The following is a 27,745-nucleotide window of genomic DNA, read 5'->3' as shown; positions in this document are numbered from 1 at the left end:
CAAGAAGGCCAAGAAGCTAAGTAAATTCCTCAGGGTCATAAAGCAAATGCAGCTGTGACTCCAGGCTCACTGTCATTGTCAGGTCCCTTACAGAACCTCCCGAAAAAAGCGATGTGCCTCATCAAGTCATGACTCCACCACTAGACCCTGAAGATGGGACCATTCCATGCCATCATGAACCAGACATTGCCTTTTCATATCTAGAAGCCTCCCTAACAAGATGCTTCAGCTTTCATGAATTCTGCATCCGAGGTTGGTGTATCGTTGGGAAAAAGCAGACTTGCCCTTACTGCAAAGAGAAGGTTGATTTGAAGAGGATGATCAGTAATCCATATCCTTTAAAACAAAAAGGTTATAAGAGATTATCTTGAATGTTTCTGGGGATATATTCTTCAATGAAAACTTTCAGTGTTTTTGTATAGTTCCAGCAGAAAATTTTTTGTTTTCCCTAACCACCTATTTCAAAATGACTTATGGTCTCTTTTCTCCTCTGTGCCTATATTACTATTCTGGTTAGAAAGTTAAATGCCAGAAAACATTCCATTCTTTATGTTCTATATTTTCCACATTAAGGGCTGTAGTGGAAATGTGATGAGACATTGCAAAAAATAGGTAAAATATATGGAATAATATTCAGGATGGGTAGATGGATGGATGGATGAATAAATGGGTGAATTGGATGGGTAGGTGGATAGGTGCATAAATAGAAAAATTGGAATTGAAATTTTAAAAGCTGAAATGTGAACTACAGTACAGAAAACTATTTTTAAAATATGTTAGTTAGGGTGTACCAAATTTTATTATTCCCAGAAATGAGTAGGTATTTCCCCGTCTGGATTTTGGCTTTTTAAATTCCATGCCATGCATCATCTCTTCTTAGGCCAAACACTAGTGATAACAATATTGAAAAGAAATAAAGATCTACAGAGTTGGTCAGCTTCTGGCAGCAGCTGAGATTTGTATAGACATCAGAGGTGCGCAACAGAATAAACTCAAGTCACATTAAGGTCGCAGGAAGGTAATGGCCCCCATCCAGAGCTAACTAGAAAGACTTTGTCTTCAACCTCACTATCTCAAGACCATAGTATATCTCGTTCAGGAAGCGGGGTGGGAATGGAATTAAAACATATCCTCCCTTAAGCAGAAGAGCCCTGAGAGGTTGGCATCAACCTGCCAAGTACCATCTCTTCTCTAAGAGACAGCCTTTCTGTACTTTCTAAGTAACAGCTAAATTTTACAATGCTAAAGGAATCACCTTCCTTGCTTTCTGCTCCCCTGTTCCTCACTAACCCTATACATATGGTTTAACAATGGCTACTGGCAGCAATGCCCTCATCTCTGGGCACTGCAGATCAGGGAGGGATTCAAGGAGGGCATCAGAGAAGGAGGCAACATCAGTGGATCTTTGGGTCTCAAGGCCCATACCATTGCAAGAGACCACCCTCTGCAGTACCCACTCCGTCCACAGACCTGGCCTTTCTCGGTGAGTCAGTGCCACTCAAGCCCAACTCAAGGCTAAAAGTGTGTGATGATCCTTCCACCTTCCTGTTCATCCACAGTCCCGGAATTCCTCTTCTAAAACGAGGACACCAAGTCCACAACAGTTTTTGGTTATTAACCTATAAAACCTCAATGCATAAATCTTTGTTATAAAATTGGTGATAATATGATCATAAATGTCACCTCAAGTGATACTTTAACAAAGGGCAATTCATTTCTTTATGTAGTCTTGAGAAAATAAACTGTTGAATAAAACATGTACTACTCTTTTATTGAGACTCAATATAAGAAAAAACTACATGTGAAAAAGCTGTCATTTTGTTTGTAAAATTGTTGTCAGAGACACTATGCATTCATTAAGCTCCCTAGCACAGTTTATCAAAGACAGCAGAAAAAGGTCTCTCTTATCTGATGAACCAGTGTTATTCTTTGTAATATACAATGGGTTCATTCTGATGTATGACTACAGGAAAGCCCAGAGCTGTTTTTGCTCATTTAGAGCAGTTTCCACTATCCTTGGTTTTCCAATATAGTCATTCCCCTCTTCTTCCTTCTTTTAGCATATACCCTTGCCTTTGACTCTTGTTTTCTAGTTTGGGATTTTATTGTAAAGAACTTCAATTTATTTTCAGAAATTCGGTGTGGTGTAAGTAACAATGATAACCATAATGCTATAAAACTCACATAAGGGGCTTTTAATTGAGCACATAGAATTAACAAGAAAGGAAATACCCATTCATTACATTGTTTATTTGCAAATGACATTTATGAATATTTCTGCTACTTGGCTGTATATAGAACAACCTCCTTAACTGAGATTTAGCTGGGAGCGCACACATTTTCTGTACGGACAAATCCTGGATTGGCTTCGTTATTTGGTGGCCTGGCAACCTGTGGTGATAGGAATAGTTCAAGGCATTAACTATTCACTAGGGCTGGAATAGGACAGCAGACCCCAGAAGCAACATACTGCATGGTTGAAATCCGTGGTCCAACATTTAATATTAATTTTTTTAATTTTAGAGATGATCCCAAGTGTTTGGAAAACTAAGTAAACTTTGTTGTCAAGTAATTTGTCCATGTGGAAAGAATTTAAAGAGAAGCTGAACAATGGAATAAACAAATAAAGCATGTTTTTTCATCTTTCCCATTACAGCAGTTTCTTAACTCATGCACATGTCACATTTGTTACACTGCACTGTGGACATTCTACTTCCAGTTTGACTGATAACAATATCTGTAAAGTGTTTCAGAGGTTTGCAAAGTACTTCTCACATACAACATTTAGCCATAGCTAATACTTTCTCATCAGTTCAACATCTTTAAAGTAGGTGGAGTTGTAAAGTAATCTATGGTTAAGGACATTGTGCTTGTCTTCTGCTCCATGTGCTTGTTACCATGTGGCAGCTTCTGCACCACAGAGCTCTTCTGTAGAAAGTGGGTTACTCCCAAAGCCTCTGGCAGCAGGTGCCACACCTTCTCAATGGGCCACAGGTACTTTGGGTTTCCTGGAGCTGCCAAAAGTGCTCAAACCTATGCAACAGCTGTACTAAAGCAAGAAGAATCACTTTTCTTTTGTTCCACTCTGCGTGTGCGTGCACACATACACATGCACAGTCATTCCACTGTGGCACTCTGCTTTTATTTTCTTCATAGCACTTATCAATACCTGAAATCCTATCATAAATTTATTGTCTTCTCCTCCATGAAGATAAGGAATTTTATCTGTTTTTTTCCCTACCATATCCCCTGCACTTTGAGCACTGCCTAGCACATAATAGGCACTCAAAAAATATTTGTTGAAAGAGTAAATTAATCTGGCAGAAGGGAACAAAATTAACTGAATAGAGAAGACCAGTCAGAAAGAATTAACCCATGAATGATATGTTAGACTCTCAAAATTAATTTGTTTTAAATTACTGGTCATTTTTTTAAACAGCCAACACTGTATACATTAACACCAGACATCTACTCTGCAATACTTGAAGCCATTACACTTGTTTGAAATAGAAAGGAAATACAATGATTATTTTCCTTGTTCAGATATTGGCACTATACTTAATGCTATTCAAAGGTCCATCATTAAGATAACTCACACTACAATTTCTAACTGTTGAGAACTTTCCTCTTTCAAACTGCCCAATGCTTCAGTATTATTGAAATAGGTCAGGGTCCATGGTCTCGTTGTCTAAGGTATTATTTGAACTTATTGTGTCATGACTGAGAAAATTAAGGAGCATGGACGCAAAGGGTGAGGTTGGAGCAAAAGTTTAATAAGTGAAAGAAGAAAGCTCTCCACAGTGGAGAGGAGAGCCCAAGTGGGGTGCCATTTTACAGTTGAATGCAAAAGCTTTTATAAGAAACTCCTCTCATCTCTGTAGCTGTTTGAGTAACTTCTCTTATTTGAAAACCTGTCTGCACAACTCTACCTATCTATACAGCTGTGAGATGTCTCTAGGTAAGCACAAAGCATACCTTTTTTCTTGTTTGAATAATTGTGGGTTTGTTTTAGGTAAACCCCCTCTGTTTCCAGTGCAGTCTCCCATGGAGCCCCTCGTGTTCATATCTGAAAAAGAGAGAAAACATTTTCCTGGGAGCCTGCTAATCACACAAAGAACAAAAGGCTTCTCTGCTGGACCTTGCCTGCTTATCTGTGCAGGTGCAGTCTGAATTCTCCCCAGACTGCTCTATTTTTGCCTGTAGCTGTGATTTTTCAGGCAGGCTGCTTCTCTGAAGATTAGCCTTAGCTGTCTACCCAACTGACTTTTCATTTTCTCCTCTCTCATTATGATTGATTCAGCACCCAGACTACAGAATTTTTAATTGCTTATTTCTCTACTCTGAAAACATCCCAATAATTCAATACTTACTATATAGTAGGCATGTTCAAGGGGTAGGGAGATAAAACAAGATTCTTGAGCTTATATTCTATTGACAAATAAAAGACTTCACATTTGGATAAAGCACTAACAAAAAATTAGTTTTTCTCCTGTTAAACAAAAAAAGAACCCTTAAACTGATCTCTAATTTAGTTCCCACTTATCTTTTATGTATAGCCACAATGGTAGCTTTTAGAACCATTTAGAACTCTGGGCAAATAAGCCAGTATTTATCTGAATGGGATTCACAATGACCCTCAGAGTTCAGGAATGTCAGATAATCACTAAACAGCCTCAGAAAAAAATGAAGATGCCATTTTCTTTATAAAGTTGAAGTATTTACAATCTAATCCCAATTTTGTAAAGCAGTGTGTATATATACACTGAAAAAAGATTGGAGAGTATTATGGCTAATACTAGGTGTCAACTTGATTGGATTGAAAGATGCCTGGATAGCTGGTAAAGTATTGTTTCTGGTGTGTCTGTGAGGGTGTTGCCAGAGGAGATTAACATTTGAGTCAGTGGACCGGGAGAGGAAGATCCACCTTTAATGTGAATAGGCACCACATCACCTCAGGTGATCCTCCCACCTCAGCCTCCCAAGTGCTGGGATTACAGGCGTGAGCTACCACGCCCGTCCTAAAGATTATTTTTTATAGATTATTTTAAATCTATCAATTAACTATGAAGCTATTTCAGTTGCTATTTTAAGTTCTTGAAATTAAACATAGATCAAGTCAATGTTAAATCTACTTTGTTCTCGTAATTAACATGGTGCTTAATGTAGGAAACAGAGAAGTAAAGCAGAAAGTCCATTACTGTGTTTGGTGTCTGTGGAATCTCAAGTTTCCTTCTTCTAAACTTGTTTTTTGCTTGTTTTGCTTTTTGAGACAGTGTCTTGCTCTGTCACCCAGGCTGGAGTGCAGTGGTACAATCACAGCTCACTGCAGCCTGGACCTCCTGGGCTCAGGTGATCCTCCCACCTCAGCCTCCCAAGTAGCTAGGACCAGAGGCACATGCCACCATGCCCTGCTAATATTTTGTATTTTTTGGAAGAGACAGGGTTTTGCAATGTTGCCCACGCTGGTCTCCAACTCCTGGACTCAAGCAATCCTCCTGCCTCAGCCTCCCAAAGTGCTGGGATTACGCCGGGCCTGATTTTTTTTTAAGGCTGGCTACCATTTCCTCCATAACACTCTTCTGGGAAGTCATGTGAAACAGCAGCAGCCCTATGCGAGTTCCCTAAGGACAAGCTTGTTCTGCACTTAATGAGCATATATTTCTTTGTGGTATTTTTCTGCAAACAGCAGGATCCCTTATATCCCTGCTAGTATCCATAACAGAGAAATATCCATTTACAAGCCATAATATATAAGGGAATGAAATCTCTTCTTGGAAAATAATAATAATAATAGCTAACATCTACTACAGACATCACCCTCACCCCACACACGAACCCAAGTGCCCATTCTCTTAGGCGTGGTACTCTTGCCCTCCACACCCCTCCAGAGAAAATGGGAATCAAGGAGCCTAGGCTCATGGTTTACTTACATTCCTACATCTCATACTCTCAGTATCTTAGGATATAGAGATCATCATCCCTATTTTAAAGACAGAAAAACTTTTTGGGTCATGTCAAGTGACCTGCCAAAGATTACATATCTACTAACCCAGGTCTTTCTGACTCCAGTGCCCAATTAACCACATACACCCAGTTCTGGTTGAGAATTGAGCAGGGGTCAAAGGCGGCTCACTTCCTTTCACATGGTTCCCAGCTTAAGAAGAAAGTTACATAGAATCAGCAAATAGCTCTTACCAAAGAGAGTTGCATCAAAATTTAATGTGTGGTATTATTATACCTAGATTGCAAAATTAACATATGGTAGTAGTATATACCTTTAAATTACTGTGTATCGAACTATTTTTGAGTCATTATGAGGAACCTCTAGGTATATATTTGCTTAAAAATCTATTTAGCTCACATGTACTTTTAAAAATATTCAGAAGGGGAAAAAGGGCAGGCTTTTTTAGAATTAAAAACAAGACTTTTCAAAGAAAGAAAAAGCAACAAGATGCAGGAGATATAGACTAAAAAACAGGAACTGAGAGTCAGAGTGATTGGACAATAACTAGAACTCAAAAGGTAGTTAGAGGCTGAGGAAGACCAGAGTCCGGATGTGGGAAGTGTATTTCAAATTCTCCTAAACTGAGTATTTATTTTGTTAAATTACAGAAATACATAATTTACTGTACCTTGCACTGTGTAATCTCTCAAGTAACTATGGCTGGAGAAACCTATCAAATAGCCAGAAAGACAGATCCAGATCACATGAAAATACACCCTCTAGGTATTTCTCATCCTGTAAAGTTTAATAGGAAATACACAGCACTTTTTTCTAGGAATAGCAACAAGTTTGGGGAAGTGCCCCAGATACTTTGCCTTGTTGCTCTTGAAATCAGTTGCACAGAGAAGTGACAGCTAGATGGGACAGAGAATGCTTTTTGTGGCCACAGAGGAGTCTCTTAGCAGGAAGAAAGAATGAGACAGTCATTGAGAATCTTAAGTTCATTTGTGCTGTTTCCTAATGAACTAAGCCAGTTGCTACAGATTACAGTTGGCCCTCTATATCCATGGGTTCTGCATCCATGAAGTCAACCAACTGTGGATCAAAAGTATGTTTTAAACATTTTGAAAATAAAAAATAACAATACAATAATAATATAAATAAAAAGACAGTACAACTATTTACATAGTATTTACATTGTATTGGGTATCATAAGTAATCTAGAGATGATTTAAAGTATACAGGAGAATGTACACAGATTATGTGCAAATACTATGCCACTCTTATAAGGGACTTGATCATCTATGAATTTTGATATCCACAAGGATCCTGCAACCAATTCCCTTGGATACCAAGGGACTCTATTCAGATATCAATAATAGACTTATGATCATGGTTATCTCATAGAAAAAAGAAAAACCAAAAACCAATTTTTAAATCTGGCATATGTTTATAAAACAGCACCCTAGACAAAATTTGAAGTTTTGTAGTTTTAGTAAGCAAGTCCTCAAATGACGGTACATCCATGTAGTTTTTATATAATTATGTCTGAATGAACTTAACTACAACTAGTGACATAAAGATCTCAACTAGACAAAGACTGGCCTTAAATATGGGAACCTAGGACTTTATCGCAGCTCTCAGATTTACCCAAAACCCTTCCCGCTGAGCCTCATCCATGGGCCACTCCAGGTAGGTCTTGGTGTTCATTATCTTCCGCAGCTTGCAGAAGCGCTGGGGAATGGCTTTTTTCTCAATGGGCTCCAGAAGAATGAGAATGGCAGCATCATTGTTCTCATCAAAAAGACGGAAATGGGAGAAGTCCAGTTCATACTTGCACCATTCACTCTTCACAAAGTTTTCAGAAAGCACAAAGACAGTTTTGTGGCTCTTTTCAATGGAGTCAATGATATTGTCAATGATCCACTTGCCAGGAATGAAGTCCCGCTTATGAAGACACAACTTGAAGGGGGGATTGAAGTTCTCCAGCTCCTGGACCATAAGGTTCTCCACCCAGTAGGCATCACGCTCACTGTAAGAAACAAATGCATCATAGCAGATGTCCCTGCTGGGAGCTTTCCTGGGCTTCCTTTTGGCCTGGAGCCAGGCCCACATCATTTTCATGTACCACAGGCCATGGAAACGGTGGCACAGGACCCCCGTGAGCAGGATCAGCAGGAACAGAGCACAGCACATGCCAGACACCAGTGCTGTCCTGTGACATTCCGACACCGAGAGGCGGACGTCCTGAACCCGCTGGCCATGCACATGGGATGGAGAGTCACACAGGTAATTTGCTGGCCAATCAATCAGGACTTTGGCCAGTGCTTGCTGCTCCTGAGTGAAGGAGAGGAATTCACAGGAGCAAATGAAGTTATTGCCACCAGCTTCCAAAGTCTTCAGTGTGTGAAATGAGTCAAGTTGCTCCTTAGAAAAAGTAGTTATTGTATTCCTACTGATTTTCAATACTAGTAACATGGGTAAGAGGGAGGCATCTGGTAGAGTCATCAACTTATTTCTGGAAATATAAAGTTCTTTGAGTTGCGGCAAATTCAAAGAAAATAAATTGAGATTGTTGTTGCTAACATCTAAAATTTCCAGTGTCTTGGGAATGCAGCCTGTTACACTGTGTATTCGTGTGCTGGATAAGTTCAAATATTTCATCTTTTCTGGCCACTGACAAGTTTCAGGCATAGAATGAAAACTATTCTTACTGATATCAAGGTTAGTCAAGTTTTTCAGAGTAAGCAAAGTCTCTCCGGTTTTTTCCAATGATGCCAAATGATTTTGCCTTAAAATTAAAGTTCGTAGAGAGGGCCAGGCATCCTCACAGGCTGAATTTTTCAAGTATTCTTCAACCATCAAATTTTCACTGAGATCCAAGTATTCTAATGATTTTAAATGTCGTGAAAGTGAACAAGGAACCAGAAAAACTTTACTGTTTTCTACTGTGATTCTTTTAACTCTTTCTGTGAGTGAATATAAAGTGCTCAGATCATAAAATAAGTAAAACCTTGGAATATGCAGCCTCCGAATTGTTAACGTTTCCACTTTACCTGGATCTATAACTCTGTCATTATCAGATGCTCTAAAATTACCAACTCCATTAAGGGTACAGTCATCAAACTCTAATTCTAACAATCCAGAAATCTGATTCAAAAGTTTCATGACCTGAAACAAACCTTCATCGGTGATTTTCACATTTCTAAATGTAAACTTTTTAATCAATGAATTTGTTTCACCAGTGGATAGTTCTGAAAAATGGAAAGTGTCCAAATCAGTATCTTGCAGTTCCAAACATTCCACGGAACTTGTAACATCTACAAAAATCTCCAGCAGTAAAGTATGCTGCTTCATATGAAGGATCAGATGACTTACGTTCTGAATTGACTTCAAACTTTTTGGCTCATAGCTCTGTAGATCTGAAGCATCAATCTCAAGTTCCTCAAGGAAGGTAAGTCCAGCAAAATCTTTTCTTTGAATCTTAGTGAAGGTGTCCATATTTCCTACTCTCAGGATTCGCAATTTTGTGAGATGAGAAAAAAGAGATGTTTCCCCTAGGGTTTTGTAAGGATTTCCCAGTAAGTTTAAGAATGTCAAAGAAGAAAGGGTCTTGAACCAGGAAGACGATAAATTAGATAAGTAATTATAGGATAAGTCTAAATGTTCAAGACTGCCCAGGGAAGAAAAAGAATCTTCCTCTATTGTGTTAATTCCATTGGATGTCAGCACCAGAGCCTGGAGGTTCACACACCTCTGTAGGTCACTGTTGCTAATGTAGGTGATCCTGTTGTTGGACAGGTCAAGGCTTTTTACAGCTTCTGTGAGCCCTGAGGGAATGGAGTTTAAAGATCCTGAGCTGCCCTTGCAGATACCATTGCGGTCACAAGACAGAGCCTGACTGGAGGATTCTTCCTTGGAGAGGCTGATGATGACCCCCAAGACCCACACCATCCACAAAGTATGTGGCATTGTCCAGTGATTCAACCTACAAATAAAAGAGGTTCAAATAAGTCATTGTGTTTGACAGCATATCGTAATTCTAATTCTTGAGAAATGTTTTCTAGGCATAACACACACACACACACACACACACACACACACAGAGAGAGAGAGAGAAACAGATGAATGGAACGAATGAATGGGGATAAAAAAATGAATTCCCTGATACATTCAGCAATGCTAACACAGATATACAACCAGTATGCAGTACTTAAAAGCACAACCATCTGGAAATATAGAGCAAGACTCAATAACATGGATTCGAAGAGTGAGTAAATCAATGAATGGAGGAATGAGCAATCAAGCCTTTTAAGAAATGGGCTAAGCTTAACCATATGGATTTACAATCACCTTTTTCTGCACTTCAAACTTTCTTAACATTTAAGCATTTCTTTTCTCCGCTTCAGTGGCCACCTTGATTCACAGAGATCTCACAGAACCAAACTATAGTTCTCATTCACTGAATGAAACTCCAGGAGTAGCATGCTTTGGGACCAGAAGAAAAAAGTTCCATGTTCATCAACCTGCCTCACACCTATCCCTAGCAGGCAGGAGGGGTGTTGGAAACTCCAGGCAGACCAAGGTGGTTTGCTAGGTTGAAGGAGACTCACACCATCAGAACCCTGTCTTCCTGCCTAGAAGTAAATGCAAAAAGCAGTGTTTAAGTCTGGATGGGCTGTTCAGATTAATGTGGGGGAAATAAAACTATCTGCACCACAACTGCTAGTTTACTTGTAACCATAAACCCAACAACTTTCTCTTTGCCCACCTTCTGGGCCCTATATCATTCTTTGGCTCTATTCAGCTACCCCATTCCTTGTATCTGTATGCCTTTGTCTGTATTTTCTCAGTGTGCTAACTATACAAAAAATTTTTTAAAAAATTTATCCCCAAGAAGAAAACTTTTTATGAGTAAAACTAATTCCCCACATTGACAGAATCTGAGAGATTATAAAGGCCTGAGCTGTACAATTTATGGCCACAAAGAATTAAAACATAAACATACTTGGTTTGGGAATTTAAATGCTGTTGAAGCCAGAATTTTTATGTTCGCACCAAAACCACTGCTTCGCATTCCCTCTTTTTTTTTTTTTTAAATAAATGGGTCATACCATGCATATTTATTCTGGATTTTCTTTTTCCTTAGCTTTATTAAGGTATAATTGGTATACAAAGAAACTGTACATAATCAATGAACACAATTTGTATACATTATGTATACATACATATGTATACATTCATGGTATCATCACCGCAATCCAGGAAGTAAACATATTCATCATCTCCAAAAGCTTCTGCCACTCTGTGGTTGCCTTTACACTTTCATAATGGAATCTTTTTGTCTTAGTCCATTAGTGCTTCTATAACAAAATACCAGAGACCAAGTAATTTATAAAGAACAGAAATGTATTTATTATAGCTCTGGAGGCTGGGAAGTCTAAGATCAAGGCATGTGCACTGTTGTCTGGTGAGGGCTTCTCTCTCCTTCCAAGATGGTGCCTTGTTGCTGTGTCCTCACATGGGAGAACGCAAGAGGGCAAGGGGGCACTACCTTCCATCTCAAGGCCTTTTATAAGGAAGCTAATCCCATACCTGAGGAAAGACCCCTCATGACTTAGTCACTTCCCACAGGTCACATGTCTTAATACTTAGTTTTAGGATTAGTACTGTTACAATGGGGATTAAGTTTCAATATGAATTTTGGAGGAGACACCGCTATTCAAACTATAGTACTTTTGATGAACAGATGTTCTTATATTTTATATATTTTAATACTGAGTTTTCTAGCCTATTTTTAAAATATTTCTGTATTTTCATAAAGATATTCTCTTTGTTATTTTCTAAAATCTTTATTGCTTTGCCTTTCACTTTTAGATCTATAATCTACCTGGGGTTGATATTTGAGGTAGCAGAAGGATTCACTTTTTTCCCATATGGATGTTCAATTAACTTGTTTTTTACAGATCATCTTGGGGAAATAATCAACAATATTTTCTTTGTCAATAGGCACATGCCCATATAGGGGTAGATCTTGTTTCAGTGCTATTCTGATCCAATGTTCATTTGTCTATCCCTATACCAGCAACACACTATATTAAATGTATAATATATCTCAATATCTAGGTGATAGATGTATTTCAAATGTGTATCTCAATATCTAGGATATATACACTTAATAGAGTTCCTTATTCTTCTTCAAATACGTTCTTCTTCCTCCTTGTTCTTCTTCAAATGTGTCTCGGTTATTCTTGCCCCTTTGAATATTATTATAAATGGCAGAATCAGCTTGTCAGTTTCAAAAAACAAAGTCCACTGAGATTTTAATTGGCAATGTTTTTAATCTATAGAACAATTTGGGAACTATTCACATCATTACAGTATTGAATCTTCCAATCCATGAGCATGACAGATCTCTCCATTTATTTAGGTCTTCTTTAACTTATCACAATAGTATTTTATGGTTTTTGCTTAAAGTTCTTAAGCATATTTTGTGAGATTTATTTCTATTTGATACTTTAAAAACATTTAAAATAGTTTTAAATATTTATATATGTGATATGGTTTGGATGTTTGTCCTCTCCAAATCTCATTGTTGAAATGTGATCCCCAGTGTTGAAGGTAGGACCTGGTGGAAAGTGTTTGGGTCATGAAGGTGTATCCCTCATGAATGGCTTGGTGTGCTCTTCATGGTAATAAGTTAGTTTTCACTCTGTTCACAGGATTTCAGGTTGTTTAAAAAGAGTCTGGGACCTCCCCTTTCACTCTTGCTCCCTCCCTCTCACTCCCTCTCTCACTATATAACATGCCTGCTCCCCCTTCCTCCACCATGAGTAAAGGCTTCCTAAGGTCAAGCAGATGCTAGTGCCATGCTTGTACAGCCTGCAGAACCATGAGCCAAATAAACCTCTTTTCTTTATAAATTACACAGCCTCAGGTATTCCCTTATAGCAATGCAAAACAATCTAACACAATATGGCATATACATATATGTAGAAATTCAATTAAATTTTGTATACTGACCGTGCATTGAGCAACCTTGCTAAATTAACTTAGTAATTCTAATAGTGTGTGGATTCTTCTCATTTTGTGTATCCCCAATCATCCTCAAGACATAATGATGGTTTTCTTCTTTCCAACTTTTATACCCTTATTTCATTTTCTTTATAACAGATTCCTTTATGCAAGTGCAGTAGGATGTATTAGCTATTATACACAGTGTCCCCTATCACACCCCACACCCCACTACGAACCAAAAGATAGTTCAAGGCAATCCTGTTTTTTAAAGAAACTTTAGCAAGAGAATTTAGAGAACTTCACTGGGCAACTATAGCCTTTCCAGTACAGTCAGCTGTAGTAGCTAATGTTTGAAAGGGATTTCTAATCATAACCTCATTTACATTTATTCCAAGCCAGGGAAGGAGCATTTGAACAAAAGATGCCCATTTAGAGGGATTCGCACCTGCTAGAAAGTTCCTTTTTATACCATAGTGCAAATTAAGAGGGATAGAACAATGTCAAATTTCCAGTTGGTTATGTAGTGACAGTAGTACTGTTAGAATCCCTAATCCACACTGACTTCTTATTTCCTACTGATTGGGACATGGAGTTGCCTGTGCCTATGATTGATAGTTAAATCCTTCACAGATAAAAATATATGCTAGAGGGGCACAAGAGACACTGTGGGACACTGTGTGCTACAGGGGTCATCAATGGGGAAGCAATAGTAGTATTTATCTAAGGCTCCACTATTAATTATCATCAATGGAGGCTACCAACAATTAGAGAATTAGGGTTATGAATTCATCTACAAACTATCTAATTATCTCTCCTTTTGGTTTTCTTATTCAGTTTCTGGAATAATTTAACTGTAAAGCCTCTCCTATATGTTTTGTCTACTGTTAGCTTTAAACACGAAATCTGAATATGTGATTCAAAAAGCCTAACCCTATAGAAAGACCAGATGTGCAATTTGAACAGGTAGTCACACTTGGAATATCAGTGAAATCTGTTATAGGGTGAATTAGGAGATCTTTAAAAGCATATTAGTATTTGGTTCAACATGACATATCCAGCACTTACTTAAGTTTCCTGCAGATTCCCAATGAGGCAACTGAATGCAATCCATCTGTAAATGTTCAAATAGTCCAGTGGATGGTGGAAATGTACCAACTGAGGTTTTTATTATCTTATAAAAATTGTGGATTTGACAAACCAAACATTGATTATAAGCCATTTTAGCAATTTTAGAACACTCATAACACCAATATTTTTTCATAATTTCATGTTATCTATTCTGTGATGAGTCATAGAGTGCAGAACTTTTAATAATGGCAGCTATATGAACTCAGAAAGGACCAGACAGCTGTCTAATCCATGAGGCCACATTTAACACTAAATTTATATCCTTTTAAATATCATTTTTGTTTCTCCAATTCAGGTGCATGATGCTGTTCATTTAAATAGGTTATCATAGATAATTTGATTCAGATGAATATTATAGTGTTCTTTCAAATTGCATATCTTAACAATGTCAGTGCTGGCTGACTTAGCATGGAAATCTGCCAACGCATTTCCCTGGTATTCAATTAATTCTTATTCTGCTTGATGTTGGGTTGGCAGTTTTATGAACCAATCCATTTCTTCACTAGAGTTCTGGAAATTCTTACCCAGTCCAGTAGTATGATCTTAAAGTTATCAGAAACCTATACTTGTCAGAGTCGTTTTCATGAATCTTTTAAAAGAACACGACGATTTTTGTTTCGTTGGTTGGTTGTCTATAGGTCCACACAACTTTATATAATTGTTTTTCATAGTGTTCTGGAAAGTACCAGAGTAAAACAAGTGACTCTTTGTAGATGACAAAGCTTAAAATGGACTTGGTTAAAGATATGATGAGAGTTCACAATAATGCAATTGATAAGGAAATTGCATTACTTCTGCAACATATAATATTTCATGATAAATAGAATTTTGGCTGATAGTATTATACCATGACTATCTGGTTTCTAAGAATTTCATATAATTTCTGAAGCACATATTAATAATATACTCATACAATATGACTTAAAGAAAGTTCAGCATCACTTATAATTTAACAATGCTTCCCATGCAATATAACATATCAAATAAGCCTAATTAGTTTAATATCTCTCTTTTTTTATCAGGAGAAAAAACAATTTCTTTTGAGATATTCCAGAAGCCCATCTAGAAGCTTCCAAAGTTTGTTCAACATCAAAAGGTTTTAATTTATAATTTGATTTTGAGAAGTCAAAAATATCAAGAGGTTTAAAATATTTGATTAAAATAGGATCACAGGTTCCTATGGAACAATATTTATTCATTTAACTAGAGTGATTGGTAAAAGACTTCAAAGGCAAATAAAGCCACATAATTGTAGAAACTCTTGCTCTTTCAATAAGGTGAACTCAGGTCTCTGAGGCAGTCAAAGATCTAACAAAGACAACATGAAGCACAATAAATTACCTCGATAAAACACAGAATCTTCATTTCCTAAGCCAATTACTTAGCAGGTAAAGAAAAGTCTTTCAATTTCTTATTAAGAGCAGACCAATACTCCAAGAAAACCTTGTTGTTTTAACATAGAGGACAAATTTCTAGTTCTGTATCAGTATGTTTTTGATATTAATGCTCAATTTAAAAAAAAAAACTTAGATTTTTCTTCAAATCTTAGTTTGATCACATATAAAATTCCCTTCCCAGGATTCCTATCCCACAGCCTTCTACAACTTTCTTATACTCATTCGGTTTTTCTTCTATACTCTTTCTCTTTCTCATTGTCTTAACAACCAGGCATTCTACTTTAGGAAAAATATTATTTTATTTTTTCCTTAACAAAACAAAACATCCCCTCATACTTTATAGCTGTTCTTACCCAAAACACATCTTACCTTCTTTTCAGAGTTGTTTCCCTTATTATTTCTGGTAATTCTAGTACCATATATTAATTAGAATTCTTTTTTTTTTTTTTTGTAGATGGGGTCATGCTACATTGCCCCAGCTGGTCTCAAACTCCTGGCATTAAGCAATCATCCTGCCTCAGCTTCCCACGGTGCTGGGATTACTTTACCCTTAGTAACTTTAATTTCCAGTGAAAACTACAAAGCAAACAATTGTTAACTGTCATACCAGCATTCTGTACATTGACGTATCTATGAACTGTAATTTCTAGAAGCATGTACCTTCTCATGGTATAATTTTTCAGTGTGACAGAAAACACACTTAGTAACAGACCCAACTATCTTTAGTCTCTCTGTAATAAGCAAATTCAATGAAATTGTAGTATACAAAATCAACATACAAAAATCAGTAGCATTTCTATATGCCAACAGTGAACAATCTGAAAAAGAAATCAAGATAGTAATCTCGTTTACAATAGCTACAAATAAAATACCCAGGAATAAACTTAATCAAAGGAGTAAAAGATCTCTACAATGAAAACTGTAAACACTGATGCAAGAAACACTATAAACACTGATGCAAGAAATTAAAGAGGACACCAAAAAATGGAAAGATATTCCATGTTCATCAATTGGAAAAATCAATATTGTTAAAATGTCCCTACTACCCAAAGCAATCTATAGATTTAATGCAGTTCATATCAAAATACCAATGACATTCTTCACAGAAATATGTTAATAAAATATAATCCTAAAATTTATGTGAAACCACAAAAGACCCAGAATAGCCAGAGCTATTCTAAGCAAAAAGAACAAAACTGGAGGAATCACATTATCTGATTTAAAATTATACTACAGAGCTATAGTAACTAAAACAGAATGGTACTGGCATAAAAACAGACACACAGAACAATAGAACAGAATAGAGAACCCAGAAACAAATCCATACATCTACAGTGAATTCATTTTCAATAAAAGTGTCAAGAACATACATTGCAGAAAGGACAGTCTCTTCAATAAATGGTACTGGGAAAAGTAGATATCCATATGCAGAAGAAACTAGACCCCTGTATCTTGCCATATACAAAAATAAAAACAAAATAGATTAAAGACTTAAATCTAAGACCTCAAACTATGAAACTATTAAAAGAAAACATTAAGAAAACTCTCCATGACATTGGTCTGGGCAAAGATTTCTTAAGTCATACCCCATAAGCATAGGCAACCAAAGCAAAAATGAACAAAAGGGATCACATCAAGTTAAAAAGTTTCTGCATAGCAAATCAAATAATCAACAAAGTGCAGAGGCAATACACAGAATGGGAGAAAATATTCACAAACTATCCATTTGAAAGGGGATTAATAACCAGAATATATAAGGAGATCAAATAACTCAATAGGAAAAAATCTAATAATCCAATTTTTTAAATGGGCAAAAGATCTAAATAGACATTGCTCAAAAGAAGGCGCATGAATGGCAAACATATATGAAAAGGTGCTCAACTTCCTTGATAATCAGAGAAATGCTAATCAAAACTACAATGAGATATCATCTCACCCCAGTTAAAATGGCTTTTATCCAAAAGACAGGCAATAAAAATGCTGCAAGGATGTGGAGAAAAGAGAACCCTTGGACACTGTTGGTGGGTGGGAATGTAAATTAGTACAACCACTATGGAGAACAATTTGGAGGTTCCTCAAAAGACTAATAGTAGAGCTACCACACGATCCAGCAATCCCACTGCTAGGTATATACCCAAAATAAAGGATATCAATATATCAAGGAGATACCTGCACTCCCATGTTTAGTGCCACACTATTCACAGTAGCCAAGATTTAGAAGCAATCCAGGTGTCCATCTGCACATGAATGGATAAAGAAAATGTGGTAGGTATATACAATGGGGTACTAATCAGCCATAAGAAAGAATGAGATCCTGTCATACAACAACATGGATGGAACAGGAGGTTATTAAGTGAAATAAGGCACAGAAAGACAAACATCCCACGTTCTCACTTATTTGTGGGAGCTACAAATTAAAACAATTGAACTCATGGAGATAAGAGAGTAAAATGATGGTTAACAGAGGCTGGGAAGTGTAGTTGGAGGTGCAGGGGGATTGGGATGGTTAATGGGTACACAAATATAGTTAGATAAAATGAATAAGATTTATTCTTTGATAGCAAAACAGGGTGACTATAGTCAACAATAATTATTGTACATTTTATGATAACTAAAAGAGTTTAATTGGATTGTTTATAACACAAAGAAAGGATAAATGCTTGAGGTAATGGATACCCCTTTTACCATGATGTTATTATTATCCATTGTATGCCTGTATCAAAATATCTCAAGTGCCCCATAAATATATACACCTACTATGTATCCACAAATATTAAAAATAAAAATACAAAAGTAAAGCATACACGGGATTCTCTTGGTTTGTCTAGCTACTGTAGCTTTAAAAAATAAGTGCCTGTTTGCCTTAAGAAGCTTTTCTTCTTTGTCCACTGTTGGGAACAAGCTCCCAAATCTGGCCATAAACTGGCTCCAGATCTGGCCATAAACAAAATCTCTGCAGCACCGTGACATGTTTGTGATGACCATGACGCCCACACTGAAGGTTGTGGGTTTACTGGAATGAGGGCAAGGAACACCTGGTCCACCCAAGACAGAGAACCACTTAAGGCATTCCTAAGCCACAAACAATAGCATGAGCGATCTGTGCCTTAAGGACATGCTCCTGCTGCAGATATCTAGCCACAGACTCTAACTCCTTATTTGGATCAAATTGCTACGATGATAAGAAATGGGAGAACTTAGATTGTTAAATTACATGGATACGATCCTGGAAAAATTATTGTCCCTCTCATGAAGGCACAAATACAGCAAGCTTTTATAAATAGTCTTACTTGGCAAACCCATTTAGTTGACTTTGTGGGTATTCTCGATAATCATTTTCCTAAAATGAAATTATTTCCATTTTTGAAATTAACTAATTAGATTCTCCCCAAAATAACTAAATTTAAACCAACTGAAGGTGCTGAGAATGTTTTTACAGATGGGTCTAGTAATGGTAAAGCCTCTTATTCTGGATCAAAAGGTAAAGTTTTTCAGACGCCCTATACTTCAGCTCAAAAAGCAGAGCTTGTAGCTATAATTGAGGTATTGACTGCTTTTGATATGCCTATTAATGTGATTTCTGATTCTTCATATGTGGTTCATTCCACACAATTAATTGAAAATGCTCAGTTATGATTTCATACAGATGAACAACTGATGACTTTATTTACCCAATTGCAAACAGCAGTTAGGAGTAGAATGCACCCTTTTTACATCACTCACATTAGGGCTCATACACCTCTTCCAGGACCTTTAACTGAAGGGAATCAAATGGCTGATCGCCTAGTTGCTACTGCAATATCTAATGCTAGACACTTTCACACTTTAACCCACGTTAATGCCTCTGGTCTCAAACGCAGATACAACAGTACCTGGAAAGCAGCTAAAGCTATTATCCGGTGATGCACAACTTGCCAAATGGTGCATCCCTCATCTTTTACAGGAGGAGTTAATCCTCAAGGATTGGAACCTAATTATCTTTAGCAAATGGATGTCACACATGTTCCCTCGTTTGGGAGACTAGCTTATGTACATGTATGTGTGGATACCTTTTCTCACTTTGTCTGGGCTACATGCCAATTAGGAGAGTCTTCTGCCTGTGTTAAGCATCACCTTTTGCAGTGTTTTGCAGTGATGGGCATTCCACCTTCTATTAAAACAGATAATGCCCCAGGCTATACTAGCCAAGCTCTAGCTACATTTTTCTCTATATGGAATATTAAATACATTACTGGCATCCCATATAATTCTCAAGGACAAACCATTGTAGAAATAATGAATCTCTCCCTGAAACAGCAGTTGCAAAAGCAAAAAGGGGAAACAGGGATTACGGGACACCCCACATACAATTGAATCTAGCATTATTGACTTTAAATTTTTTGAGCCTGCCTAAAGGCCAGATGCTATCAGCAGCTGAACAGCATCTACAGAAACGAGCTGCAAAGACAGAAGCAGAACAACTGGCTTGGTGCAGAGATCTGACAACAAAAAGTTGGGAAATAGGTAAAATAATAACTAGGGGTAGAGGTTATGCTTGTGTTTCTCCAGGCCAGAATCAACAGCCAATTTGGATGCCATCAAGACACCTGAGACCTTATCATGAGCCAGATGCCAAAGAAGAGATTCTGGGAGGATCCCGAGGACCCCCTGGTTGCAGCCATGTTGAGACTGACGCTGAGGAGGACCCAAACTATCACAAGCAACAACCATCGAACACAGAGCCACCTACCTGGGGATAGATCAAGAAACTGTCACAGATGGTAGAAGAAAACCTGAGGAAAGTGGGACAACCAGCCACAATGAGTAATTTAATGATAGCTATGATAGCGGTGATCACCATTGCCATGAGTATTCCTTCAACAAGGGCTGACACAGAGAACAATTATACTTATTGGGCATATTTATCAATCTTGGCTGGCAATAATACCTGGATGTAATCATTCTATGACACAGTTACACATGCTTTCTGATCTCAGTATTTACCATAATAAATCTGTTTCTATAATTGAGGCATACTGCCCTCAAAAACCTATTTGTAAACAGAATTGGACCTGGCCAGAAATAATGAACATACTTGTTTGGGAAGATTGCATTGCAGAACAGGCAGAGGTGCTGCGCAACGATTCCTATGGAATCATTATTGATTGGTTCCCTAACGGGATGTTTAGCTTAAATTGCACCTCTCAGTCTGCGTGCCATGGCCACACTATGTTCAGCTGGTCTAAACAAAATGGTCAGATGGTAGAAATAGTAAGAAATATGGCAAGAGTTCCTATTATCTGGAAACATGACGGTATAGTGGCACCTCACCATCATATGATATGGCCTGCTGTAGGAGCTAAACATAAGGATTTGTGGAAACTATTAATGGCTCTTAAATAAGATCAAAATTCAGGAAAGAATAAAAAAGCATCTAGAAGGACACTCTACAAACTTGTCTTTGGATATTGCAAAATTAAAAGAACAAATATTTAAAGCATCCCAAGCACACCTGACCTTAATGCCAGGAACTGCAGTGCTTGAAGGAGCTGCAGACAGATTAGCAGCGATTAACCCATTAAAATAGATAAAGACACTTGGAGGCTCTGTGATTTCAATGATGGTTATACTTTTAATCTGTGTTGTTTGTATGGTATGCAGATGCAAATCCCGACTCCTGCAAGAAGTAGCTCACCGTGACAAAGCTGCCTTTGCTTTTATTGCTTTGCAAAACAAAAAAGGGGGACATGTTGGGAACAGGCCCCCAAATCTGGCCATAAACTAGCCCCAGATCTGGCCATAAACAAAATCTCTGCAGCACTGTGACATGTTCGTGATGGCCATGACACCCACGCTGAAGGTTGTGGGTTTACTGGAACGAGGGCAAGGAACACCTGGTCCATCCAAGGTGGAAAACCACTTAACATGTTCCTAAGCCACAAACAATAGCAGGAGCGATCTGTGCCTTAAGGACATGTTCCTGCTGCAGATATCTAGCCAGAGCCCATCCCTTTGTTTCGGCCCATCCCTTTGTTTCCTGTAAGGAATACTTTTAGTTAATCTATAATCTATAGAAATAATGCTTATCACTGGCTTGCTGTCAATAAATATGTGGGTAAATCTCTGTTCGGGGCTCTCAGCTCCGAAGGCTGTGAGTCCCCTGATTTCCCACTCCACACTCTATATTTCTGTGTGTGTGTCTTTAATTCCTCTAGCGCTGCTGGGTTAGGGTCTCCACGACCAAGCTGATCTTGGCAGTCCACTGTAATTCTAAGTTACCTTTAGTAAGGCTCACACATTTCTCTAGAAAAGCACAGGTTCTTGGTCCATAATTCTTATAAATGAAATCGGCTGGAGTTGCAGATGGAGTTGTAGACTCCTTAAATCCAGATAAGCCCATGATTCCCTGTCTTCTAGTAACCTTATCTACTGGAGGCCTCCTAGAGCACCAGTCCAGTTTCAGTTTCTTCACTGAATCCAATCCAATTCCGGAGACAATCCAGTCAAAGAATTGCTCAAATAAAGTCGGAGAGCTGAAAATGCAAATGTAAAGCGCTCAAGTCTGAGCAGGAACTTACCCACAACTACCAGTTGCAGTGAAAGAGCAATGGGCACAATGAACCCCGCAGGTACATTCACTTGGTCACTAAGAGCTCCTGAGGGTCACTATAGGTCTCCTTTGGATCCTGCTTGCAACACCAAAAACTGTTAAAAGAGAAACTTCAGACAAATTAAATTTGACAGAGTTTATTTTAGCAAAGAATGATTCATGAATCAGGCAGCACTCAGATTCACAAAAGTTTCAGAGAGCACCCAACAGTGTGAGCAGTGAGCTTTTATAGACCAAACACGAGAGCACAGTAATCACCTGATGGGCTTCAGCTAGGAGTCTGCCTTATTTGGGCATGGTGCAATAGGCATTTACCTTGTTTGGGCATAGTCTGATCAGCTGGCTGCCTGTGATTGGCTAAAGCTTGGCTATTTATGATTTGGTGGAAATTTGGCTATTAATTACAAAAAAAAAGACTCCTAAGTTAGGTTTCAGTTTGTTTATGTAGTAACTAAGTTAGGTTGCAGTTTATTATGTAAGAACTCAAAGTATAGAGACAATCTCAGGATAATGGCCTCCTGCTTACGTCATTTAACAAAAGAGAAGTCCTCAATTTTATTCCTTAGATGAGTTATTTGTACCAGCCTTTTATTGTCTTGCCAGAGGTTTTATTAGCATTTTCAAAAAATTAACTTCTGACTTGATAGATCCTCTATTTTCTAGCTCATTAATTTCTATTCTTATATTATTATTTCCCCTGTTCTGATTTCTCTGGATTTATTTTACTATTCCTTTTCTAGTTTTTAAGGTATTTGCTTGTTCATTCATTTTTAGTCACTCTTCATTTCTAATATATGTACTTAAGGTTATAAGTTTCTTTAAGCAGTAGTTTAGGTGCATCTGACAAGTTTTTATATGTAATTTTTTTCATAATTCATTAAAAATATTTTCTGATTTTCATTCTGATTTTTTTTTGACCCATGGGTTATTCAGAAATGTATTTACTAATTTCCAAATATATGAGAATTTTCTATAAGTTTTTCTGTTCTTTTCTACTTTAATTGCATTATGGTCAGAAGACATATTCTGTATGATTTCAATTCTCTAAAACGTATTGCAATTTACTCTATCAGCCAGTATATGGTCAGATTTTAAGTATGCTCTGTGATTTCAGCAGCTGTTGGAAGTAGTATAGGTTCCTTATGTGAACTACATTGTGTTCGCATTTTCTTTATCCTTATTGATCTTTTGTCTGGTTTTTCTATCAGTTACTGAGAGATGTATGATAAAATCTCCCACTATGATTGTGGATTTTTCTATGAATTTTCTATTTTTCTATATTTTTCTAGTTCAGTCAATTTGGCTCTATTCTTTTTCTATTTTCTAGTTTCTTAATGTTGTGTTATAGGTACTTATAAATTCGGAATTTTTATTTCTTCTCAGTGAAACCTTTAACTTAGTGAAATGTTTCTCTTTATCTACAGTTATGATTTTTTTTCCTAATTCTATTTTGTCTAATAGTAATATTGCCACAACAGCTTTCTTCTGATAAATGGTTGCGTCTGTTCACTTTATACCTTTTAGTATCCATAAATGTGTCTCTTGTAAACAGCATATAATTGTTGGGTTGTTCTGAAGTCTAGTCTGAAAATATTAGTCTGATTATCATAAAATTTAGTCTGTCTCATTTAGTTACTGATGTATTAAATTGCATTTAATATAATTACTGACATTTTGGGCTTTAAAGTAATTGAACTATTGCTATGGTTTGAATGTGTGCCCCAAAGCTCATGTATTGGAAATTTCATCTTCAATGCAACAGTGTTGAGAGGTGGAATTTTTGTTTGTTTGTTTGTTTTGAGATGGAGTCTCGCTCTGTCACCCAGGCTGGAGTGCAGTGGCGCGATCTCGGCTCACTTCAAGCTAAGAGGTGGAACCTTTTAAGAGGTGATTAAGTCATGAAGGCTCTACCCTCATAAATGGATTAATGTTATCACCAAGGGGGCAGGTTATTGTGAGAATGAGTTTGTTATAAAAGTAAGTTCTGTCTTCTCTTGCTCTCTCTCACCATGTGATGCTTTCCATCATGTTATAATGTAGCCAGACGACCCTCACCAGATGCAGCCCCTTCAATCTTGGGACTTCCCAGACTCCAGAACCATGAATGGATAAATTTCTGTTCTTTGTAAATTACCCAGTCTCAGGTATTTTGTTACAGCAGCACCAAAGGGACTATGACAACTATGTACTTTATTCTTGTCCCATTTGTTTTATGTTCTATTGTCTCTCTTTCTTGCCCTCTTTTAAATTTGGGGGTATTCCATTAGATTTTTTTATCCTCTGTTAGTTTATCAATAAAACTGTACCCCAAAAAACTAACTGATAGCTTGGAAACCCCCAAAACATGCTGTCAACTTCTGGCAGTTTTTGTAAATGTAAAACGGGTACATTATAAAGAACTTAAAGATGTTCCTTGCTTATAACAGGAAGAAACTTTAAAATATTGGTGAATAAATCATTTTCCAATAGTTTCTGCTCTTGCTTTTGTTGTTTGTTTGTTTTGTTTTGTGTTTTGTTGTTTGTTTGGTCTGTCCCTTCAAGTCAGGCCACCATATCTACAGTTGCTCTTTGGTAAAAATCTTAATAACAGAGTCAAAAGATTAGTCATCTCAGCAAACTGAGTTGTCTACACCCAGAACAATTACTCTCCTCTTTCTCCGCCTCCACCCACCACTTCCAATCACCTCTTTCTCTCTTTTCCTCTCTCTTTCAAACAGGAAAAAGACTTTCCTGGCTTACATTTAAGTTCTAAACACAAGTTCATATTTGTGTTTAGAAGTTGAAGAAGTTGTAAAGGGCACTTCAAAGCATTCTTACTTGAAGAACTCGACTTTGCTTAAACGCTGTAAGTTGTTTTCTAATCAGAGACCTAACTCACACATCCTAAGAATGAAGGAACGCAGAGGTGGGGCGAAGCCTGCCAGGGAGCAGAGGCCAGACTTGGGTTAGGGAGCCAGAGTCCTGGACAGACCCAGAGCACGAAACCTTTCCCACCTCTGAGCCACGGTGACCAAAATCCAAGCTCCATCCTAGCAGTAACCAGTGAGCGAGGACACACCCCCTGCGAGACGCTAGCGTTCAACTCCACTGGCTCGTTGAAAGCCTTTACCCAATCTTTGTCATCCGCGCTCCGAGCCAAGAGGGGCCAGGAGACAGGGAGGGCGACCCTACCGGGAATCAGGGAAGCGGGAGGGCCGGGCCGGGGCCACCGCCCACCTCGGCCTCCCGAGGGAGGTGGCGGCCAGAGGCCCGGAGCCCCAGCGGAAGCTCCCCGCGGCAACCCCCCGGGGCCTGCAAGGCTGGAAGGGCGCTCGGCCCAGCCACAGCCCATTGGCACTGCACGCGCGGGGTCCCGACCTCGGGCTCCGCAGGACCCGCGGGCTCCCTTTCAGTGTAGCCCCCGCTTCTCCCCAGGGCCGACCTGAGCCGGCTTCGCTGGTGTCCACATTCCCGCGCCGGGCCGCGCAAAGAAGCACCGGCGTCCCGGGGGCTGGTGCGCTTCCCGCTATCCCCGCCCGGACAGGAGCTAGGGGCCCAGGTGCAGCCGAACGGGAGCCCGGGGTCCCTGGAGCCCGTGACCGGGCTGCGGCTCCCCTCCGCCCCTGCCCGACCCGACCCCAGGAAGGGGTGCAGAGAGACCACACGAGCGGGGCGCGCACGACGTACCTGGGAGAACGCCGAACAGCCGCCTGGGAGAACGCCGAACAGCCGCCTGTCTGCGCTTTCTCGCTGCCTCCGAGCCGGCCTGCCCGGGACTAGGAAGTAAGCAAAAGGGAAAGTCCGCGCGGCCGGGCGCCCCCTCCTTCTGGGGTGCGGACACCGCCCCTTCCACGGGGCACGCGCGCCGCCGTGCAGCGGGAGGGAACGCTGGACCTCGCGCCGCGTTCCAGGCAGGTGGCCCCAAGCGAGCCGCCGCAGCAGTGCTTCCCGGCAGTCTCCCGCCCTTGACTGTGAGCTAGGCTGCGACAGGCCAGAGGCGGGTCCTGCCCCGACAGCTGCCCCGTGCAAGGCTGGGTCGAAGAAGAGAGCTGGGGGCTTGGCGGAGGTTCCAGGTCAGGGAAAAGCGAATCGAGACGCTAGAGGCGGCCTGTGTGGGGTTGGCAACCAGACGGAAGGCTAAGTGCCCAACCAGTATTTTCTTGAAGCTTCGGGCATCCAGGACCTCACATCACCTGAAACACACCGTCTTTAAACTCCACTCCTGATGCTTCTCCATCCATGGAAGCCCGAACTCAGGCTCATGAATCCTGCTTCTCCTTTCCCCACTTTTCCACACTCTATTCACCTGCCAGTACATCTCCAGGGTCCGCTTCCACCCAAAAGTCTATGCTCTACTGCATTAAAATAGGTTCACCCTCCAGACTAACACAGAACCATTTTGCCTAAGGGAGCAGATAAGTACAGCCCCGGATTTTTTTCCGCAATCCTGCGACAGTCCCTACTGGTGCGCCATCTCTAGCACCTACATTCCATCCCACTTCTCACCATGAAAAGACTTGCTCTTCCCACTTCTATCTACAGTTTGAAGCTAAGCCCTTCCCTTGCCCCTATTCCATCCCTACTTCCCAAAGTAATACCAAAAACAGTCATTGATCAATTTTCTTCATTGCCACAGAACCTAGCTGTCTCCACGGTTAGGAATATGTATAAGGGAGGAAAACGAGCTTTTAAAATTCAACTGCCTTAATATTAATAATCTACCTTTTATGTTCGTAATTACATTTGATTTTCACAAAGTGAGATATGAAGCAGAGCAAGCATCCTTGTTCCTCCCTTACACAAGAAAATGTCATGTGAATTGTATAATATATGACAGAACTGAGATTTGAAACCAGAATTTTACCTTAAAGCCAGGGCTGTTTCTCCTACCCTGTTCCACATCCCTAATCCACTCTGATGGTTGGAACATCAGGGAAACTTAATCAATAGACATAAATATGAAATTGAGAGGTTTTTGTATACAGGTCACTATCTTACTATTTTTCTTTATCCTGACCATCAGGTTGTCCCGCTGGCTGAAAATGCTTTCTTATTAATTCCAAATCTCCAGCTCTCCACCTTGTGATTTGTGACACAAGAAAACTTCCTTCAAATTATTTCTCCTGAAACTAAAAACTTGTTTTTTCTTTATTTCTGTTCCCTAGTTGAACTGCCTAAGGTGGATTTTGATGCTATTGCTCTATAATCCCAAAGTCAATTAGAATTTTCTGGCAAAGTCAGATAGAAATCATTTATTTAGCCACAAATTATTATCAGTGTCCTCTGCATATATTGAAGGTAGTTGTACACTGTCCACAAAGCTATTAGCACGTCCAACTCAGACACAGTCCTTATACTTGTTCAGTTCTTGACTTTTTTTTTTTTTTTTCTGAGATGGAGTCTCGTTTTGTCACTCAGGCTGGAGTGCAGTGGTACAATCTCACCTCACTGCAGTCTCCACCTCCCAGATTCAAGCAGTTCTCTGCCTCAGCCTCCCAAGTAGGTGGGATTACAGGCGCGTGCCACCACGCCTGGCTAATTTTTGTATTTTTGGTAGAGACAGCGTTTTGCTATGTTGACCAGGCTGGTCTCGAACTCCTGGCACCAAGTGATCCACCAGCCTAGGCCTCCCAAAGTGCTGGGATTACAGGTGTGAGCCACAGCACCCGGCCTAGTTCTTGACATTTTTGA

General features: G+C 39.1%; 2 protein-coding genes across 11 annotated transcripts in view; one reads left to right on the top strand and one right to left on the bottom strand.

Moving 5' to 3' along the window:
• RNF175 (ring finger protein 175) overlaps positions 1-6,420 on the top strand; it is a 53,433-nt gene extending 47,013 nt beyond the window's left edge. For 3 of the 6 annotated variants that reach the window (XM_054554613.2, XM_054554607.2, XM_054554609.1), the window contains 2 exons: positions 83-331; positions 2,324-6,420. In XM_054554613.2, coding sequence (XP_054410588.1) covers positions 83-331; positions 2,324-2,444 — 370 coding nt within the window. In that variant the 3' untranslated portion in view covers positions 2,445-6,420. Of the gene's footprint in view, positions 1-82 lie in introns of all 6 variants that reach the window. The other 3 variants (XM_054554611.2, XM_054554612.2, XM_054554608.2) reach the window with 3 other exon arrangements.
• A 954-nt stretch (positions 6,421-7,374) lies between these two features.
• TLR2 (toll like receptor 2) lies at positions 7,375-25,850 on the bottom strand. 5 transcript variants are annotated; one of them, XM_054554604.1, is made up of 4 exons: positions 25,742-25,839; positions 22,044-22,170; positions 10,298-10,581; positions 7,375-9,932 (listed from the first exon to the last, which is right to left on the bottom strand). In XM_054554604.1, the coding sequence occupies exon 4, from the start codon at positions 9,914-9,916 to the stop codon at positions 7,565-7,567; it is 2,352 nt and encodes a 783-aa protein (XP_054410579.1). In that variant the 5' UTR covers positions 9,917-9,932; positions 10,298-10,581; positions 22,044-22,170; positions 25,742-25,839; the 3' UTR covers positions 7,375-7,564. The 5 variants fall into 5 exon arrangements, with proteins under 5 accessions (XP_054410579.1, XP_024102323.2, XP_024102321.2 ...); XM_024246555.2 differs by lacking the exon at positions 10,298-10,581 and having other exon boundaries at positions 22,044-22,185; positions 25,742-25,850; XM_024246553.2 differs by lacking the exon at positions 10,298-10,581 and having other exon boundaries at positions 22,044-22,151; positions 25,742-25,840.
• Positions 25,851-27,745: the final 1,895 nt, after the last annotated feature.

The sequence above is a fragment of the Pongo abelii genome, chromosome 3, assembly GCF_028885655.2.
Source record: "Pongo abelii isolate AG06213 chromosome 3, NHGRI_mPonAbe1-v2.0_pri, whole genome shotgun sequence".
Taxonomy (NCBI): Eukaryota; Metazoa; Chordata; class Mammalia; order Primates; family Hominidae; genus Pongo; species Pongo abelii.
This window is presented reverse-complemented; position numbering and strand designations above follow the sequence as displayed.

What these genes read in the sequence shown, in the direction of transcription:
- TLR2 (XM_024246555.2), bottom strand. Translation starts at nt 9,916, where the DNA reads ATGCCACATACTTTGTGGATGGTGTGGGTCTTGGGGGTCATCATCAGC.